This window comes from Natator depressus, chromosome 26 (assembly GCF_965152275.1).
Source record: "Natator depressus isolate rNatDep1 chromosome 26, rNatDep2.hap1, whole genome shotgun sequence".
NCBI lineage: Eukaryota > Metazoa > Chordata > Testudines > Cheloniidae > Natator > Natator depressus.
In genome coordinates, this window is record NC_134259.1 from 12,074,755 (window position 1) to 12,094,038 (window position 19,284).

Genomic DNA, 19,284 nt, shown 5'->3' on the forward strand with positions numbered 1-19,284 from the left:
AGAAGGCTGTAGGGGATATTTGTGCCGTTTCCCCGAACCTCTTCCCTAGCCAATATGTTGCCGCATTTTCCATTCAACTGCAATTTGCCATTGTGCTCAGGGATGTTCTCCTGACCCTCCTACAGAAATGAATATGTCATATACCAGCAAAAGTAACCTGAGATTTTTCTGAAAAGTTTGCAAACATCTCTGGTTTTTTGCACTCAGAATATTATCTGTACTGAATGCCCCTGCAGGCATTTTCGTCTTTAAAAGATTCCGACTGTTAAAATAAATCCCAACTGAGTAGATGCAAGGCATATCAGTAGAGGTTATTTGGAGGGGGGCGGGGGGAGAGAAGAAAAGAAAATGAAGTGTTTTGCTTTCAATTTTACACATCACTTTCTGTCACAGCACTTACATGCTGTAGTGCAATGTATTACACAGGTGTACAGAAGCCACCGACAATTTTAAAGTGATATGTGACAGATACAGCTTAAACCAGATTTAAAAAGGTTATTTTCAGCAGCAGCACGCTGTATTGTACTAATGATAACAGACTTTTACTGCCAAAATTTCGTGCCTATTCAGTGGATCAGATTTGTGGGTAGGAGCAAAGTAAAGCAGTTAGTATAAGAGGATTCAGTTTAGCTCCCAATCATGTATGTGATAATACAGTCTGATTGTGTACCCATTTAATTATGGATTTTTATTTGTCTTGCTTCATGGTTCCTATATCATCGACAACTCGAGATCTTCTGTGCAAATACTATTCTCTAACTCATTTGTATAAAGAAGCTGCAGCCCATAGCTGATCCCTAACAAGTTTGTGCTCATCTGCTGATCATGCTGTTCAATTATTGCAGTCAGACACTTGGTTGGTTTGGAAATATTCTGTCCAGAGCTTTGGATTTCCTGTCCTTTCCCTGCTTTGGTTCTTGAGCCAAGGTTTTTAAACCGAGCCTGTTAATTTTCCCATCATAGTTAATTATGCTGGTAGAAAGAGTGAGGATTAGCTTCTCTTATTTGAGGTAGGCAATTAGTAACAGCCCCATTTTATAGATAGGAAAATGGAGGTAGAGTTTTAGGCCAAGTTTTTCCAAGTGGCCTTATACTTTTGGGTATTTAAACCCAGATACTTGGGGCCTGATTCTCAGAAGTGCTAAATGCATCTGGCTTCAGCTGAAGTCAATGGTACCGACCGGTGCTGAGTGAACACCTCTGAAAATCAGCCCCTAGATGTCCCAAGCTGGGCACCCAACAGTTGGCAGAACTCAAAATTTAGTGGCCACTCATGGCCTTTGGCAGGTCACTTAAGCCAGCGTTCTATCAGGCCCTATGGGGGGTCGGTGTCACAACCAGAATTGGAATTCAGCTTCCTGGCTCCCTGGGCTCTAGAGAACCCTCTGCCTCTACTCATTACTCTGTGAAATGTTCCACTGTTTACGTGCTGCTTGCTGGCTCGTAGCTACATCAGGGAGTCCAAGGAGAAGGAGATCATCACTGGCAGACCGCCTGGAAGCCTGATAGATTCACTCCATGTTCCTCCATTCCACCTTTGAAAATAACATTCAGTCCCATCCTCACAGCTGCTATCAGACAAAACAGACCTCACGCTTTCCCAGGTCATCCATCAATTCCTTTACAAGGGGTAATGTTTGCCCAGGTAACTTCCCCATCCGCAGGGATCTCTCTGAATTGACAGCTCCGCAGAAAGGCTTTAATTCTCTCCGTCCTGCTTTCAGAGAGTTTGTTGATGCATTTCCACATCTTGCTGTAATGCCAGCACAGTCCTCTAATTCTCCGCCCCCTCTAATGATGTTCTCTTCCCTTTGATGTGATACTTTAAAATCCCTAGGAATCTGACCCACTCTGATCCATATTCGTGTGGTTTCTAAGTTGCAAATACACTAACTGAAACTGCTTTGGCTCCCAGGCTTTATGCTGACGCCCATCACTGTGGTAACAGTACCTTCCATGTTAGTTTGACGGCCAAAATGAAGTCCTTGGTGGTCTCCATAGAAGCGTCATCTCATCTCTGTTTATAGGCTTTTCTGCTTGGGGTCTAGTGATTTGCCCATTGCAACATGGGCAGTGGCTCAGGCTAGCCACGCAAGCTCAGACCCAGGGGGTCAGGGGGCTAGCCCGAGCCGCCACCCATGTTGCAGTGTCCCTGCTGCTATTTTTAGCACACTAGCTCAAGCCAAGCTATTGCCAGTCTCCAGCCGCCAGGGGGAGAAGATGCAGCCTCGGATCGGTGTGAAGTAGGGACACACCCGGACCTTGCCTGTCTTTTTTTTTTTTTCTTTTTCTTGCAACACTGGCAACAGGGGAGGGTAGGACGCATTTGAACCTGTATAGCAGCTCGACCGGAGTACAGAAATACTCTGGGATTGGGATGACCCTCCCTGGGCCAGCTAAGCTGGCTTCACGGCCAAATTATGCCAGTAGGCTGGTGCAACATGATGCACCGCAGCCGCACCACTGCGGCTGATCTGGCTTCAGACGCAAAGTCCTCCGGCAGTGCCCAGCCAGGCCAGGATCTAGGGATTCCTTCTTCCCAGTGCTGACCCCCTGCCCCCAAAAGAGGAGGGGTGACTGCTCAGAAAGCAGAAGGGGAGCTGCATGAGGAATCAGCATAGCAGAACCTTGAGTAGAGCAGAGAGAAGCTTGGCTTAGCAGAGTGAGCTGGCCCTATCCCCCCACCTTTCTAGTGTGTATCCTGAGGCCCTGTAGACTGAATGACTAGCTGCTGTAATCCTGCTGGGCCCTTTTCGGCCCCCAGCTAGTTCTGTGGTGTGTGGATGTTCTGGTCGGTGGGCTGCTGTGGGTGCTGCTGAACCCAGAGCTTAGAAGAAAGCCTGGTTAAGTGATCTTCTCCAGCCAGCACAGCTTTGTTTCTCACACAAGTCTCAACTCCGTTGTTCTAAGTGTAAGGCTTCACTGCAGCGTAAGCCCATGCTTGAGCCTGGGCTCAAGGCTACATCCTCCCCCCAACACCCGTTGCGTCTACACTACAGTTGCGCTAACCCGGGGCTTGGACTCAGGGTTCCAGGACCTTGCAGGGCTGGGGGATCCATGCTCGAGTCAAGCCAGGACCCGGGGTCCAAGCCCTATTGCTTTGCAGTGTAGCCGTAGCCCTGCTTGACTCAAGTCCCTGAAGCCATCCAGAAGTACCCCACGATTCCATGGGACAACTTCCGTCGTCCTCTCTAGCCCAACAATCTGCAATCCACTCTGTTGAAAATGGAAGCCTCCCCCCGCCCCCCCGCCACTTGGCAAACGGCAGGAGCTCAGGTCAGCATAAAACCCATTCTCTCCTGATCACCGATCTACCAGCACACTGTCAGAGAGCCTCCTGGGTCTGCAATGGAGAGCAAACCCATCAAGCCTTTGGCAAAGCGAGGTGCTTCCTGGTAACATGCAGGGCGGGCAGTAACTTTTTCCCACAGTGCACCATGATCCTACGGCTAGAGTGGCCACATGTCGGAGGGGTGGGGCCCTTGGGCCTCTGGGATATGGTTACTTTGACTCGAGTCTGTACACTGCAAGTGTGGATGCCAGAGCCTTAGGTTTGAGCACAGGTCTGAAACTTTTTAACCTTGGATTAAAATACGATGTAGACGCTCAAGTCCAGGGTTCCCTAACACGGATCGGCTGACTCGAGTCCCACTAATCCTGGGTTTACGTTGCAGTGTAGACATACTATAATAGTTAGGAATTCTCCTATGGCCCTTAGTCCAGATTCACCAGTAGCCTCTGGCTGCTTTGCAATGCTCCAGCAGGTTAAACAGTGTTTACAGCTGCTCCATATGGCAAGTGGCACAGAGCAGCTAGAACATATGGCCCGTTCTGGCCTATGATCAGTTTAATTTTGTTATCCCTACTAATACCTCTTTGGATTCCTTTAACTCCATCCTCTCCATCCATGGCCTTTACACACTATGTGTTACATGCTTGTAGAGCAAGTGCTCAGGGGTGCTGGTGCAATTTGTATAGTGGGTGTGCTGAGAGCCATTGAACCAAACTATAAAGCCTAGATATGATGGAAATAACTTCAAGCCAGAGGGTACAGAAGCATCTCCAGCACTCCTAGTTCCAGCACCTATGCAAGTGCTATCTTTTGCCCGATGGGATGTTAAGATTGACAATATAAACTGATTTAGACATGACGATAAAGGAGCTACACAGAGGCTTACAATGACTAATTAAAAATGTCAAGGGTGACAAATTACGTCAAATTACAGCCAGCTGAATCTGTCACCTTTCAAAGAATCTGCAAGATCATCTATAAATTCATTATTACACATTTGACATTCAGATGATTCACAAGATTATGCCAGCTACTTGTGTGCAGACGGTATGTGCTGCATTTTAGAGAGAGGCCTAATAAAGCCCATGTTGCTACATGATTCAGACGTATCTCATTAAAGTGCTTTTAAAAAGCCAAACAGTCAAAAGAGTGGGCTTTATGGCTAAGAAAAAGCAATGTGTCACACACTGATTTAAAAGTGTATAGGGACCAAGAAGAGGGATTTCAAAGGTCCAATCAGTTGCGGACTTAATTGCATAGTCAGTCATAGAATAATAGAACCGTAGAGTTAGAAGGGACCGCAAGGGTCATCTAGTCTAACCCCCCACCAAGATGCAGGATTTGTTGTGTCTAAACCATCCAAGACAGATGGCCATCCAGCCTCCTTTTGGAAACCTCCAGTGAAAGAGCTTCCATGACTTCCCCAGGCAGTTTATTCCCTTGTCCTACTGTTCTTACAGTTAGAAAGATTTTCCTGAGATTTAATCTAAATCTGCTCTGCTGTAGTTTGAACCCATTGCCTCTTGTTTTGCCCTCTGTGGCAAGAGAGAACAACTTTTTTCCATCTTTTTTTATGGCAGCCTTTCAAGTATTTGAAGATCACTATCATGTCCACACATAATCTCCTCTTTTCCAAACTAAACATGCCCAGTTCCTTCAGCCTTTGCTCATATGGCTTGCATTCCATCCCTTTGATCATCTTTGTTGCTCGCCTCTGGATCCTTTCCAGTTTCTCTACATCCTTGTCCAGTTTTGGGCCCCACACTACAAGAAGGATGTGGAAAAATTGGAGAGAGTCCAGCGGAGGGCAACAAAAATGATCAGGGGGCTGGAACACATAATTTATGAAGAGAGGCTGAAGGAACTGGGATTATTTAGTCTGCAGAAGAGAAGAATGAGGGGGGATTTGATAGCTGCTTTCAATTCCCTGAAAGAGGGTTTCAAAGAGGATGGATCTAGACTGTTCTCAGTGGTAGCAGGTGACAGAACAAGGAGAATCGTCTCAAGTTGCAGTCGGGGGAGGTTTCGGTTGGATATTAGGAAAAACTTTTTCACTAGGAGGGTGAAGCACTGGAATGGGTTACCTAGGGAGGTGGTGGAATCTCCTTCCTTAGAGGTTTTTAAGGTCAGGCTTGACAAAGCCCTGGCTGGGATGATTTAGTTGGGGATTGGTCCTGCTTTGAGCAGGGGGTTGGACTAGATGACCTCCTGAGGTCTCTTCCAGCCCTGATATTCTATGATCCTTTCTATACATTGGTGACTAAAATTGGACACCGTACTCCAGCTGAGGCCTAACGAAGCACCGAGTAGAGCAGAACTATCATCTCCCGTGATTTGCATGCTCTACCTCTGTGAATGCAACCCAAAATTTCATTTGCCTTTTTTTTTTTTTTTTTTTTGCAATAGCACCTCCTTGCTGACTCACGGAGAAGTGGTGATCCACCACGATTCCCAGATCCTTCTCAGCAGTGCTGCTGCGGAGCCCGTTATCCCCCAGTCTGTACCTCTGCATTTTGGTTCAAACAATGCAAACAAAAGAAATGTAGGCTCAGTTCCTGATGGCGGGCAGTAGCGTTTTTATTAGCCATACGGGAGGAATAAAGGTTTATCCCGATTTACTGTTTCCTCTGTGCGTGCTGTTTGAATACTGAAGAGTCTTTAAACTTCTCACTTAGCTGCATATTATGACATTGATGGCCCTCTCATTTTGCTTGCTGAATTCCAGCACATCCCATAACAGCAGGTGTGTCAAACTGAAAGCAGGTGTGACAGCAGGGTGTGCGGGTGGGTGGACAAAGGAGCTGGAACAGAGCTAAGGTTAATAAACCTCCAAATATTCAGAAAAAATGGTTGGAAATCCTACTCAAATATGTTCCCTAGGTGAAATTTACCCCTGTGCACAGGGTCAGCACAAATTTGCATCACCTAAGTCCTCAAAATAGAACTTCAGTGGTGCATAGGTCTTGTGTTGGCTCTCTGCACAGGGGTGAATATAGCCCCATATGTATTTGGAGTCATAGTTGGCTACTTCACTGACAGAAATAAGTGTCTTTTTCCCCCTGTATTTAGTCCTGCGGAGCCAGTACAGCAAAAACAGAAGGAGCTGCAGGATTTTATTTTTTAAAAACTTTTCCTTGTATGTCAGGTTTTCTACTTTTTGGGCGGTGGGGGCGGGGGAGTGTTTGGGTTTTTTTACATTTTTGTTGCTGTCCTCTGGACTCTCTCCAATTTGTCCACATCTTTCTTAAAGTGTGGCACCCAGAACCAGACCCTGTACTCCAGCTGATTCCTCACAGCGCCTAGTAGAGAGAGACCATTACTTGCCATCTCTTACACACAACGCTCCTGTTAATACAGCCCGGAGTGACAGCAACCTTTTCACAACTACATCACATTGTTAACTCATATTCAATTTGTGATCCACTGTAACCCCCAGGTCCTATTCAGCAGTGCTGCCATCTAGCCAGTTATTCCCCATTTTGTAGCTGTGTATTTGATTTTTCCTTCCTAGAGGTAGTACTCTGCATTTGTCTTTATTGAATTTCATCTTGTTGATTTCAGACCAATTCTCCAAATTTGTCAAGGTCCTTTTGAATTCTAATCCTGTCTTCCAAAGTGCTTGCAACCCCTCCCAGCTTGGCGTCATCTGCAAATTTTATAAGCATCCTCTCCACTCCATTATCCAAGCAACTGAAAATATTGAATAGTGACAGACCCCTATGGGACCCCACTAGATACATCCCTCCAGTCTGACAGCGAACCATTGATAAGTGCTCTATGAGTGCAGTCTTTCAACCAGTTTTGCATCTGCCTCATAGTAACTTCATCTAGACCACATTTCCCTAGTTTGCTTAAGAGAATGTCACATGGGACTGTGTCAAAAGCCTCACTAAAATCAAGACACATCATGTCTACAACTTCCCCCAATCCACTAAGCCAGTAGCCCTGTCAAAGAAGAACCACTAACCTAAACCTAAAGAATCAGCTGCAGACAGAGGTGTCAAGTATACATACTTCACAAGAGGTTACTTGCATAGTCATTGATGGTTCTGCAATTCTTTGGATAGTACATTGGCTAGTACAGGGATCGGCAACCTTTGGCACACGGCCCATCAGGGTAAGCCCCTGGCGGGCCAGGCCGGTTTGTTTACCTGCAGCATCCGCAGGTTCGGCCGATCGTGGCTCCCACTGTCTACGGTTCGCTGTCCCAGGCCAATGGGGGCTGCAGGAAGCGGCGGCCAGCACGCTTCCAGATGAAGAAGTGGGGTTTTTTACCCGTGAAAGCTTATGCCCAAATAAATGTTAGTCTTTAAGGTGCCACCAGACTCCTCGTTTTTGTGGATACAGATGAACGCGGCTACCCCTCTGATACGCAGCACAAAGAGTGTCACAAGACAGAACTACAGGACCAAGCAGAGTGCATCAGTTGAGTACAAATACAGAGCTACTGCCAAAGAAATGTGTTCGGTTACTTTGTTTTGCCATGGTTTGCTCTTAGAAAATTTTTGTTGGCTATTACTTATAACTCTGTTATACTCTAGGTGCTTATAAATTGGGCTTGCTTCATCAGCTATGAATGCCAAAAAAAATAGCTTGAGCCCCGGCACCTCTTTCCTTACAAATTAAGCCCTGTGTGGACCCCATCTCTTCCAGCAGACCTCCTTCCCAAAAGAGCATCCCATGGTTCAGGAAGCCAAAGCCCTCCCATCAACACCATCTTACAGCCGTGTGTCCCTGCTTGGACCCTTACCCTCAACTGGGTAAGCCACCTGCACCCCTGCCCCTTTCATGCTCACTCCCAGAGCTTTGTAGTCACGGCTGATTGGCTCAGGGTTATAGCAGGCAGTATCATCAGTGCCCATGTGGATGAATAGCCTGGAGTAGTGGCCAGAGGGATGGATGAGCCTCAGCAACTGTTCTGTAATGTCTCAGGCATGGGCTCCAGGCAGGCAGCTCATCTCCCAGGATGTCAGGTCAGCAGATGGATGCCTCTGACCAACACAGAAGGCAGTCCCTGACCTCCAGCACCCTATGTTGCCTCCTGTTGGGTGTGGTGGCGATGAGTCTCCCAGCCTTGGGGACAGATGGCAGCTCCTACTCAGCCACTGGGGTCTGCCTCTGTCCTCCTGTTGCCAGTACAGCATACCAGTTCTTCACCTCGATGGACAAGGGACAGCACCATCCACTGCCCGAGAGAGCCAGCAGCCAGTTTCCTCCCCATAGAGCAGCTGGTTCTCCTGCCTCCTCTGGTGCCACTGTAGTCAGCTAGCATCCTCTCTCCCAGATGTTTCCAGGTACATCCTGCCAATAAAGCCCTTGCGCTTCTGGAGGCTACGCAGATGAGCCACCTCCTCCTGCAGCTCTTATCTGCTTCTGGAGGGACTCCACCAACAGATACCTTTCTCACCAGGTGTTTCCCCCAGCCTGGCTTTCATTGGTGGGGGCATGCAGGTTGTGTTCCCAGCTAGTCAAAACAAGGACGTGGGCAGAAACCTTCAGAGTCAGGAAGCCAGTCTGACTAGGACCCCCACAGGTGCAGTCAGAGGAAGTGCAGTGATATTAGCAATGTGCCATTTTCCTCCCATTGCAGGTTCTTCCTTGTAGAGTATCTGGAAGTTGGGGGGAGGGATAGCTCAGTGGTTTGAGCATAGGCCTGCTAAACCCAGGGTTGTGAGTTCAATCCTTGAGGGGGCTATTCAGGGATCTGGGGCAAAAATCTGTTGGATGATTTAATTGGGGATTGGTCCTGCTTTCAGCAGGGGGTGGGACTAGATGACCTCCTGAGGTCCCTTCCAACCCTGAGATTCTATGATAAGTTAAGTGGGGGGGAGGGGAAACCTACCTCCCTGCCGTCCTCCACTGGTGAACTAGGCTGGCTCTTTGCAAACTGACCGCTGAAGACCTAGATTGCACACTTCTGTATAAAGTCCCCTAGCATGCAAGCAGGCCCAGGAAAACCCATGAGAATTTTAAAAATAGCTTACAATTTTAACACTGTTTTCAACACACCAGAATTAGAATCCAAATTATTGTCACATGCAAGTATTGCCACCTCACCTCTTTTCCAGAACAATAAACCGAAACCCTGATCTGAGTTCAGAGCTTGGAGACACCCTGCTACAAACCTGTAGCCGTGCTGAAAACTGACCATTGATGCCACATACTCATTCCTACTCTTTCCTTTTGTCTCGGCCAGTATCTAGTTCATGGTGGTAGTTTACTTCTCACCCTCTGACTTCATTTCCTTAATAGTTGTTTCTGAGGGACTTTGTCAAAGACTTTTAAAAAGTCAAAATAAACTGTATTAACTAGTGGGTAAAGGAGAACCAGGGTTTTCTTAGCTCAAGTAGTAGATTAGAGAAGCATGATTTTTCTAGGCAGGAGCCATGCTGGCTTGTCCTTTCCTAGCTTGGTGTTTATAATTCTGTCTGTAATTATCATTTCAACCAATTTACCTGGTATTGAGTGCCGTCACTGGAAGAACTTGAAACTGGAATCTGGGAAATGCCCGTGCAGCTAGCAAGTACTACTCTGCTCCCACTGACATAGAAATGAAATGCTGCACAGCACCAGACTTGTGCAGCAGGTTCTCACCAAAAGTCTGTAGAGCGGTAGCTGTGGAGCCCTTGCAATTCTTCCGCCCAATCCTGTGTGGTGCTGAATGGTCTCAATTCCCTTAAATTTGGCAGCGGTTAAGAACGCACTCATCCCCTTTCAGGAGCAGGCCACCGATCTGCTGTAACAATTAGCTCCTAGCCTTGCTGTAACGGCTGTGGCACTTCAAGCTGATTATCATCTCCTGTGGAAAATATCTTGATTTTTTTTTTTCAGAGCACCTGCAGCTCCTGTTAACTTATGCTAGAAATTTGGCACCTCTGAAAAAAACGGGCACTATATTTGCAAGTAAAATAATTTTTTTTAAAGCTACTTACACAATCCAGTTTCAGATTCGGTATACCTAAGTTCTATTATGTGTGAATTTTACATAAACAGCTTGCAAAATGTTTGCTGATTGACTGTGGCATTGGGTTTGTTCATTCTTTAGAAGGCAATTTCGCATCCTCTGGCAAGTGTGCTATAGAAATTATTTATAGAGGGCACATTTTGAAATAGATTGTTCAGCTTTTTGTGAAGCAATGTTCTTGTTAACAACTTGATGGCTAATATGCCAAGCATCCTTTAGATTACATATCCAAGTTACTGACAGAGATGAATCACTCCACTTGGGGAATATAAACCCATTCAATTCTTTATGTATTTATTCCCTCCTCCCCTCCCCCCCCACATCTACTGAAAATACGTTGATTTCAAGTGCGTTTTCCTAGCTGTAAACCAGCCCCTGCTTTGCTGAGACTACATAGCTGTCACTGGTTGTGTCAGTCTTATAGGGCATGTGGAACTCCGGTACATGTTTTCACCCTTGCTGCATGGACTATCTTTAGGTTTGCGGTTTGAATGGGAAGCATTTGTCTGATCCCTTGCTGGAATGAGATACTTAATTTAACCCACGCTATAAGCTCTTGTCTTGAAACACCACACCACACTCAAAATTGATTCCTCAAGCACACAAGTCTGGAGTGAAATACCTGGCTAAAGTAGTTGAATGTTTTCATCAACCCACCATTTCATCTAATTACTGATGTTTGATCCAAACGCAAGATAACAAGGGATTTTACAGCGCTATCCATGTTTCTCGACCGAAGGGAAAAAAGAAACAGAGGCCACCCTGAGTCCACATTCCAAAGAACAATAACTCATGTGAGATTTGGCATCAACAAACGAATCCGATAATTCACTGCCATCAGCATCTTATTCTGTAATACTGCGGCCTTTACTATATTTGCCTATTGTCATTAATCAGTATCTCTTTTTCCCTCAGCTGACATTTTATCTTTGAACTGACTGAGCCCAATTCTTGTGTGATGCAGCACCTAGGAACATACGTACTGATACCATATGCACTAGATTTTCTGTACATTAAATTTAATTTGTTATTTATCAAGCTATCAGGCCCACTTTTCAACAGCACCTTAAGAACCCAAGAGCCTTTGTTGAAAGCAATTTAGGTACTTGAGAGCCTAAGGTTAGGTCTACGTTAACACTGTGTCGGTAGAAATTCTGTCACTCAGGGCAGGGTGTGAAAAAACACACCCCTGAGTGACATAAGTTACCCTGACAGAAGCGCTGGACTGGAGAGCACTAAGTCTGCAGGAGACATGCTCCTGCTGACATAGCCGCCACCACCACTCATTGGGGGTGGGTTAATGATATCCATGGGAGAGCTCTCTCCTGTCGGCATAGACCGGCTACACGGGAGATCTTACAGCTGCACAGATCAGTGGCAGATTTCGAGTTAGTGGGGCTCTGTGTGTAGCTTCATTTTTGCCCCCCCCCGAAGCAGCCAAGAGAAAGAACATTCTCTTATCTTCCCCACTCCCACCCCCTGTTTTTCATTCTTTTTTTCTTCATCCTCCTCCTATAAGTAATGGGAAGTAATAGAAAATAAAGCAAGGTACCTTGATTGGGGCAGGGGGGTTGGGTGTGGGAGGAGGAGTGAGGGGTGCAGGATCTGGGAGGAAGTTTGGGTGCAGGGTGCAGGCTCTGAGCTGGGGCAGGGGGTTGGGGTGTGTGAGGGGGGCAGGGGCGGCGCTTACCTTGGGTGGCGCAGCTTCCAAAGTGACCAGCACGCACCCCCCCCAAGCAGTGGCTCCAAGTTGGGGGGGGGGTCCAGAGGGTCTCCGCGCACTGCTGCCCACAGGCACCATGCCCGCTGCTCCCATTAGCCGCAGTTAGCCGCGAGGGCAGCACATGGAAACACACACACACACACACACACCCGGGGCCGCAGGGACATGCCGGCCATTTCCGGGAGTGAAGCAGCATGCAGGGAGGGAGGCAGAGTGGGCAGGGAACCGGCTTAGCCCTGCTGCGTGCCCCTTGGGGGGCCGGGGGCAGCGGGTCTGGGTGCACTGCCCGGGGCAGGTGCAGCACACGGGTGTGCAGAAACGTGCCAGAAGCCGGCTGCTTCTAGCCATGGCATGCAGGCAGCCTGCCTGTCTGTCTGAGCCCGCCGGCTGGGATTCAGGGACAGGTGGTCAGATATTTGTCCTGCATTTCGGGGGGCCCCCTGTCGTTGGAGACCCCCTGCCACTGCACAGTTAGGTTCATGGTAAATCCGCTCCTGGCACAGATGTATCAGTACAGCTGTGTTGCTGTAAGCTCTCAAGCGTAGACATGGCCTGAGTCTCATTGCAAGTCAATGGGAGGCAGGCTGCTAAGTCGTTTAGGAGCTCTTGAAAATTTGATCCACTGTCTGAGTGCTTGATTAAGCAACTGACAAGACCCCATGATTGTTCACAGGGTTGCTGTAGCCGTTTTGGTCCCAGGAGATGAAAGAGACAAGGTGGGTGAGGTGATCTCTTTTATTGGACCAACTTCTGTTGGTGGCAGAGACAAGCTCGTCTTCAGGATGTGAACATGAGCTCTGCGGCGCTCCGAAGCTTGTCTTTCACCAACAAAAGTGGGTCCAGAAAAGATTCTAAAGTATTTGTGTGCGTGAAAGTCTGGAATATTAATGCAACAGATGTCCAGCCCCAGGCCTGCAATAACCTACTTGTGTTCCATTAACTGAAAATACTCATTGGCAAGTAGTGCGGATTTTCAGGTTTTCCTTCGGAAGATTCACTTTACAAACTAGTTGTCCTTGCAGTCAATGGTTATTGAGAACTCTGCACTAACTGAAAAAACAAGCTACTAAGAGAGCATTTTGAATGCTTTGCAGCCCTAACGATCTCTTCCCACAGTGATGCTGGATAGGTGCAACACCCCTGAAATACAGATCCTTCTGGGATGGAGCGGAACCTACACAATATTTGGGGCGGATTTGGGGTCGGGGGAGGAATTTGGGCAAGGATCTCAGGGCAAACAAAACCCATCTACTTTGATGGAAAATGCAATGGGATCTTCATTTTCCATGAAGAACAGCTGTGATCCTAGGGCCGTGCTTTTCAGCCTGTGGCCCACAGATGCCTGGGTGGCTGCAGACTATGTCTAAGGGGTCCGTGAAAGGTTGTCATTACCATAGATGGGTGATATTTTGACCTGTAGTGCATGGCCCCCAGAGGGTCCGCAGACTAAGATTTCCAAAGGGGTCCACACCTCCATTCACACTTTTTTTTTAGCAAAAAGAAAAAGAGTACTTGTGGCACCTTAGAAACTAACCAATTTATTTGAGCATAAGCTTTCGTGAGCTACAGCTCAATATTTGAGCTTATGCTCAAATAAATTAGTTAGTCTCTAAGGTGCCACAAGTACTCTTTTTCTTTTTGCGAATACAGACTAACACGGCTGTTACTCTGCAACTTTTTTTTAGGTATCTGCGTGTGAAAAAAGATTGAAAACCACGGCCTTAGAGTAATGTTTTCGTAATTGCAGGTGGCGTTACCATGTGGGGTTTGATTTCTCCTCTTATTTCCACCAGTGTAACTCCACTGAGTTCAGTGGAGTTACTTTGGATTTACTCCAGTGTAAGTGAGAGGAGAAACAGGCTCACGCTCTCAAGCCCGGCATGATAAAGAGATTAAACTTGTCAATGATTTCCCATCCCCTTGTCATTAGAAACAAGCTAACAAATCTTAAGCTACATTTCACAAGCTGTAGATGAATGAGTAATGACATCACTGTCAACTGCCTTCAGAAATTTCCATTAACAGTTTGCATTTTACTTTTCAAGTCAGTCTAATTCTAACACGTTAGCCAAAATGCCCTCAGCAAAAAAATGATCTCACTCGATCTCATTTCTAATTACTGCAGAACATGCAGATGAGAAAAAAGACCAGAAAGAGGGAAATTCTAGAACACCACTCTCTATATTTTGAATTTTAAATACCAAGGGTCAGCAAAGGACCACAAGGTTTTCTAGGAGGTACCAACAAATAAAATTTATCATCATTTTAGAAAGGAGTAAACTGAGGCAGAGACAGGCTCGGTGATTTGCCCTCAGCCACATAACAAGTCAGTGAAAAGATCTGCTAAAGAGCAGCAAAACCCAATTCAGCCCCAGAAGTCCTAACCTCTAGTCCTTTTCTTTGACCACTAGATCACAGTTCATCCCTCCACTGACTTACATTTAAACCCCAAGCGCCAGTCTAGACATTTGCTTCCTTGCTTCAGCACCAAGTTGGCTGGTTGCTGAATTTGTGTTCTGAGAACAAAATGTGAGCGAGATGCTGGTATGTGCTGGCAAGCCACAGAGAAAACAGGTGTATCTATCACTCACTATAAGCTGTACAAGTCACAGGACAAACAGAACAGCGATAGAAAATAGCATTTTCCATCCCCAACTTTGTAATAAAAGTAACGTTATTCCAACAACCCAGTTGCCTTTAGTGAACACATTTGTACCCAGCTCTAAAATTTCCACAAGTCCATCTCAGAACAATATAAAGCAGCAAATATCGAACCGCACCTTTGCCAGGCAGAGGGTTAAATCCTGGAGGTCTTTACACAGGCAATTTCCAACTGAAATCAGGAAACCGGTTAAGATCTATAGTATCTGGCCCACAGCTGTCTCATGCATGTTCAACTATAAATATATCTCATGTAATTGGATTATACCATGCTGTTTTAAATATAGATTTTAATCTAAAATGAGGAAATCAGGAAAATTAATTAAAACAGTGAGTGAAATTGTAGAGGGCAAGACTATAGATTTCCTCTGACTGAAAAAAAAAAAAAAGAAAATAGCCACAGGCTTCTCTGGGGCACGATTAAAACAGACCCTTTTCATTAAGCTAACAGCATTCTCCTGGAGAGAATTATCGGGGGGAGGGGAGGTAACCCTTATCTTGAGTGCTCTTTTAAAATATTATCTCTCTTGCAATATTTGTGTGTGTAGGGAAGAGATCAACAGGATGCTAAGGCAGCAGAAGGAACCCCAGCAGTGGTTCTCAACCAGGGGTACCTGTGCCCATGGGGGTATGCAGAGGTCTTCCAGGGGATACATCAACTCATCTTGAGGGGGATGGATAGCTCAGTGGTTTGAGCATTGGCCTGCTAAACCCAGGGTTGTGAATTCAATCCTTGAGGGGGCCATTTAGGGATCTGGGGCAAAAATTGGGGATTGGTCCTGCTTTGAGCAGGGGGTTGGACTAGATGACCTCCTGAGGTCCCTTCCAAAAGTACAATTTCAGTACAAAAGTAAAATTTCATACCATGACTTGTTTCTACTGCTCTGTATACTGTACATTGAAATGTAAGTACAAGATTTGTATTCCAATTCAGTTATTTTATAATTGTGTGGTAAAAGTCCGCAATTTTTCAGTAATGGTGTGGCTGTCACACTTGTGTATTTTTAGGTCTGATTTTGTAAGCAAGTTGTTCTTAAGTGAGGTGAAACGTGGGGGTACACAGGACAAATCAGACTCCTGAAAGGAGGACAGTGGTCGGGAAAGGCTGAGAGCCACTGCACTACAGAACTTTGTCATCTAAAGGGTGAGAGCCCCAAAAGCTCGGGAACTGAATAATAAATACACTTTTTTTTTTGTCTTGCCCCATGGACCAGCTCTTTTGCATGCCCTGATTTTCACCCTCTCCCAGCTCCATCCAGAGCCTGGAAACTGGATGGCTGCAGAATTATAGACGGGGGTCTTTATAGGCTCCTGCCTGCAGCCTTGTGTGCTACGACCCCTTGACTAAAGGGGAGCAAGGACCAGGTTAAAAACAAAACAAAAAAATCCACCCATGCTCTGAAACCGGGTGTGGTGGCTGTTGCCTGTCGTTGGGCACTCCCCAGGGCAACCCCGGGGCCCGTTCCTAGCACCACCCCACCCCGCAAACTCGTGCGGCCTGGCCATCCCACCTCCTGGCCTCACCTGTCCACGGCGATGGCCGTCATGGAGTAGATGCTGGCAAACACCGCGGCGATGGGGAAGAAGTTGTGGAACTTGCAGTAGCCCAGCCCGTAGTACCACTCGTTGTGGATGGCATAGGTGAAATTGACGACGGTGTTAAAGGCGGCCATGGAGGCTTCTGCAAAAGCCAGGTTCACCAGGAAATAATTGGTCACCGTCCTCATCCTCTTGTGGGCGAGGATGATCCACATCACCACGATGTTCCCCACCACCGCCACGATCACAATGAGCGAGTAGGCGACGGCCCAGAGGGTGATCTGCCAAGCGGGCTGGGCGAACTGGTTGGCATCGGATTCGTTGGCAGACGCGTTGTGGGACCACAGAGAGTCTATGTTCTCCCCCGCGTACAAGACCTCGTCCATCTTCCCCGCTCCCCGCCGCGCCGAGATCATTCGCGGGGAGCCCTCTGCGAAGAGTCTAGCCCGCGGGGACCAGGCGGCAGCTGGTCAGGAAGGCTTGGGCAGGCGGGGTCGCCTACAGCTGGGGCACATCTGGAATTGTGGGGCACATCTGTCGGCTCGGTCTCTGGAGCCCGCTTGTTCCGGGCAGCTGTCTGCGTCGCTGACCAAGCTGCAGCTGTGTGCAGGGAAAGGTGGTGGGGTGAGTCTGTGTCCCCCCCACACACACACACACTCACCCAACCCCCGCCCTTTCGGGGAGAAAGTGAAGCCACCCCGGTGTAAACTTCTCTGCGCCGGTCGCAGCCCGGGCAGCAGCTGGCAGCCCAAGGTGTCTCCAGGCGCAGATCGGGAGCTCTGGAGCCCGGGCTGGGCGACAGAGGGGTTTTATATCGGCACCGCTCACGCGTCAGGAGCGCTGGGCAGAGCCGGCGCTCAGGACCCTCCCTCCCAGCTGCGGCGCAGCAGCTGGGCAGATGTGGCCGCGCGGGCATCACCTCTGGAGCGGGGACCGTCCCCGCAGCCGGCCAGGGACGCGTGGGAAAGCTCGCTCCGCCGGGATCCTGCTGGAGGCGTCGGGGTCTGGGGAGCCGGGATCCAAAATGGGGCTGGATCGGGGTGTCCCCCCCCACCCCCAGACGGGTTTTTTGTTTGTTTTTTTGTTTGGTTTTGGGGTGGTTTTGATGCAGGCGGGAGGCTGAAATCGGGTCCTTCCACCGGCTACTCCTACCGCGGTCACCCTCGCGCGGCTGCAGCAGCTGGGCAGAAGTGGCTGCTTGCGCCTGAATCAGGTCCCTGCCACCCTCTCGGGGGTGTGGGGGGGGGGTAGCAACAGCTGGCCAGATGTGATCGCTACGGGCAGCCCTGGCAGGCGGGACCCTCCCAGGGGAATCTCGTGGCTGGGGCGGGGTACCGAAGCGGTGGCTGCCGCTCTGGAATTGGCAGGGTCCGGGCTGGAGGTTCCTGAGCCTGCCTCGCAGGGAGACAAAGCCGGAGCTAGATCCAGGCGGGAGCCTGCTGGTGCACCCCCCGCCCCCCCAGATTCAATGCAGGCTGCAGGCAGCTTTTCTGCCTTGTTCTCCTGCTGACACTTCCCGGAGCTGCCTTTTCCCGGCTCAGTTTGGCAAATGCCATTGCAAGGGGGCAACAATGGACCCAGGCGGCTGTGGGGTGGAGGGAGAGATGCCCTGTGCCCTGGGGGGCGAGGGAGACTTGCACCTACATCTGTTATTCTGTGCACTGTGCGTGGATGTGGAGGGGAGCTTCCTGCATTCATCTCTGTGCAGGCGGCGTGGGAGGCATGCAGGCTATGCAGGGAGTGAGTTTTGTGCATCAATCTGTCCCCCCAAAGGAGGGGTCTGGATCCAGCACACAGTGGCCCTCTCTGGTGGCTGCCTGGCCAAGTGCCTCTCTTTGCAGGGTGCGCAGCAGAGACAGCTTGTGCACCGGGATATCTCAGCAGCAGGCCGGGCTCAGAGGCATCTGGGACTCCTTTGTGATTCTGGCCGGTAGAATTCGGAGAGTGGGTGCAGCCCATGTAACCCTCTGCCCAGTGGGGATTGCACATGCATCCCTGCTTGCACTGTACGGGGTCTTGGTACGTGCCCAGTGCGTGGGTGATGGGGCCTGTTGCTCTGACCTGTGCAGAGCTTCTGCAAGGGTGTTGTTACTCTCCCCAAGTGACAGTGGTTAACGCACACTGTGTGTAAGTATGGGACACAACGGCAGTGGGAGAGAGCAGAGAGCTGCAGCCCACACTTTAGATGCGAGCACAGATTCTGCAGCTTTTTCTCCTGTGCAACTGGTTTTAACGGACCAAATTTAGGCTTCCGGTGTTTTCGATATGACCTTTGCTTGTGTTGTTTGCCCAGTGCCATGCTATGGAGGATGTACCATAAACACCTTTCTGTTGTACCCTCCCTCTGCCTTGCCACCAGCCTGTAGACTCTTTAGCCACCCACTTGGGTGTGTAATGTAGATTGGCTTCAGATACGACTCTGATCCAAATTTTCCCCAAGTTTGCTGGAGTTATCTAGAGATTTGCCCTGGTATTTTACATGAGTGACCCTTTCTGTATCTGGCTTGGTGCTGCCTGGTCTTGGCCACATACCTGGGTGTCGTTTGCAGCTAGACATTGCCGGTATGGGTATGGATGCTTGTTGAACTCACCAGCTGGGCCTATGGCAGCAGAAGTTTACCGCCCCTGCTCCAGGCTCTTGTACGAGAAGCAGTGGGATGGCAAACGATACTTCATGGGGAACTTTTCCACAGTATGCATCCGATGAAGCTCACGAAAGCTCATGCTCAAATAAATTGGTTAGTCTCTTAAGGTGCCACAAGTACTCCTTTTCTTTTTGCGAATACAGACTAACACGGCTGTTACTCTGAAACCTTTCCACCCAGTGTGAATCTGACTCACATCATATGGTGATATCCAGACATTCTCATCAGACAGCTGCTTGGTGGCCTGTGTGAGATGTTCACAGTGGAGAAGTGTCCTTAGCACTGTTCCCCTCATTAGAAGCCTCAGTTTGCCATTGCCAATGTAGAGGAGCTTACACTGCCTCTGATGTGCCTCCAAGTAAATAGAAGATTTGGGGCAAATTCAAGCCTAGTGTAAGCAGGTAGAATTCCACCAGGGTGGCATTTTGCTCTCCGTCTCCAGAGATGCCAAACCAGAGTA

General features: G+C 48.4%; 1 protein-coding gene across 1 annotated transcript in view; it reads right to left on the minus strand.

Annotated features, from left to right (window-relative positions):
- LOC141978094 (substance-P receptor-like) overlaps window positions 1-16,954 on the minus strand; it is a 95,999-nt gene extending 79,045 nt beyond the window's left edge. The window contains exon 1 of the mRNA XM_074939943.1: window positions 16,165-16,954. Within this exon, the coding sequence (XP_074796044.1) occupies window positions 16,165-16,595 (431 nt within the window). The 5' untranslated portion in view covers window positions 16,596-16,954. The remainder of the gene's footprint in view (window positions 1-16,164) is intronic.
- Between the last annotated feature and the right edge of the window lie 2,330 nt (window positions 16,955-19,284).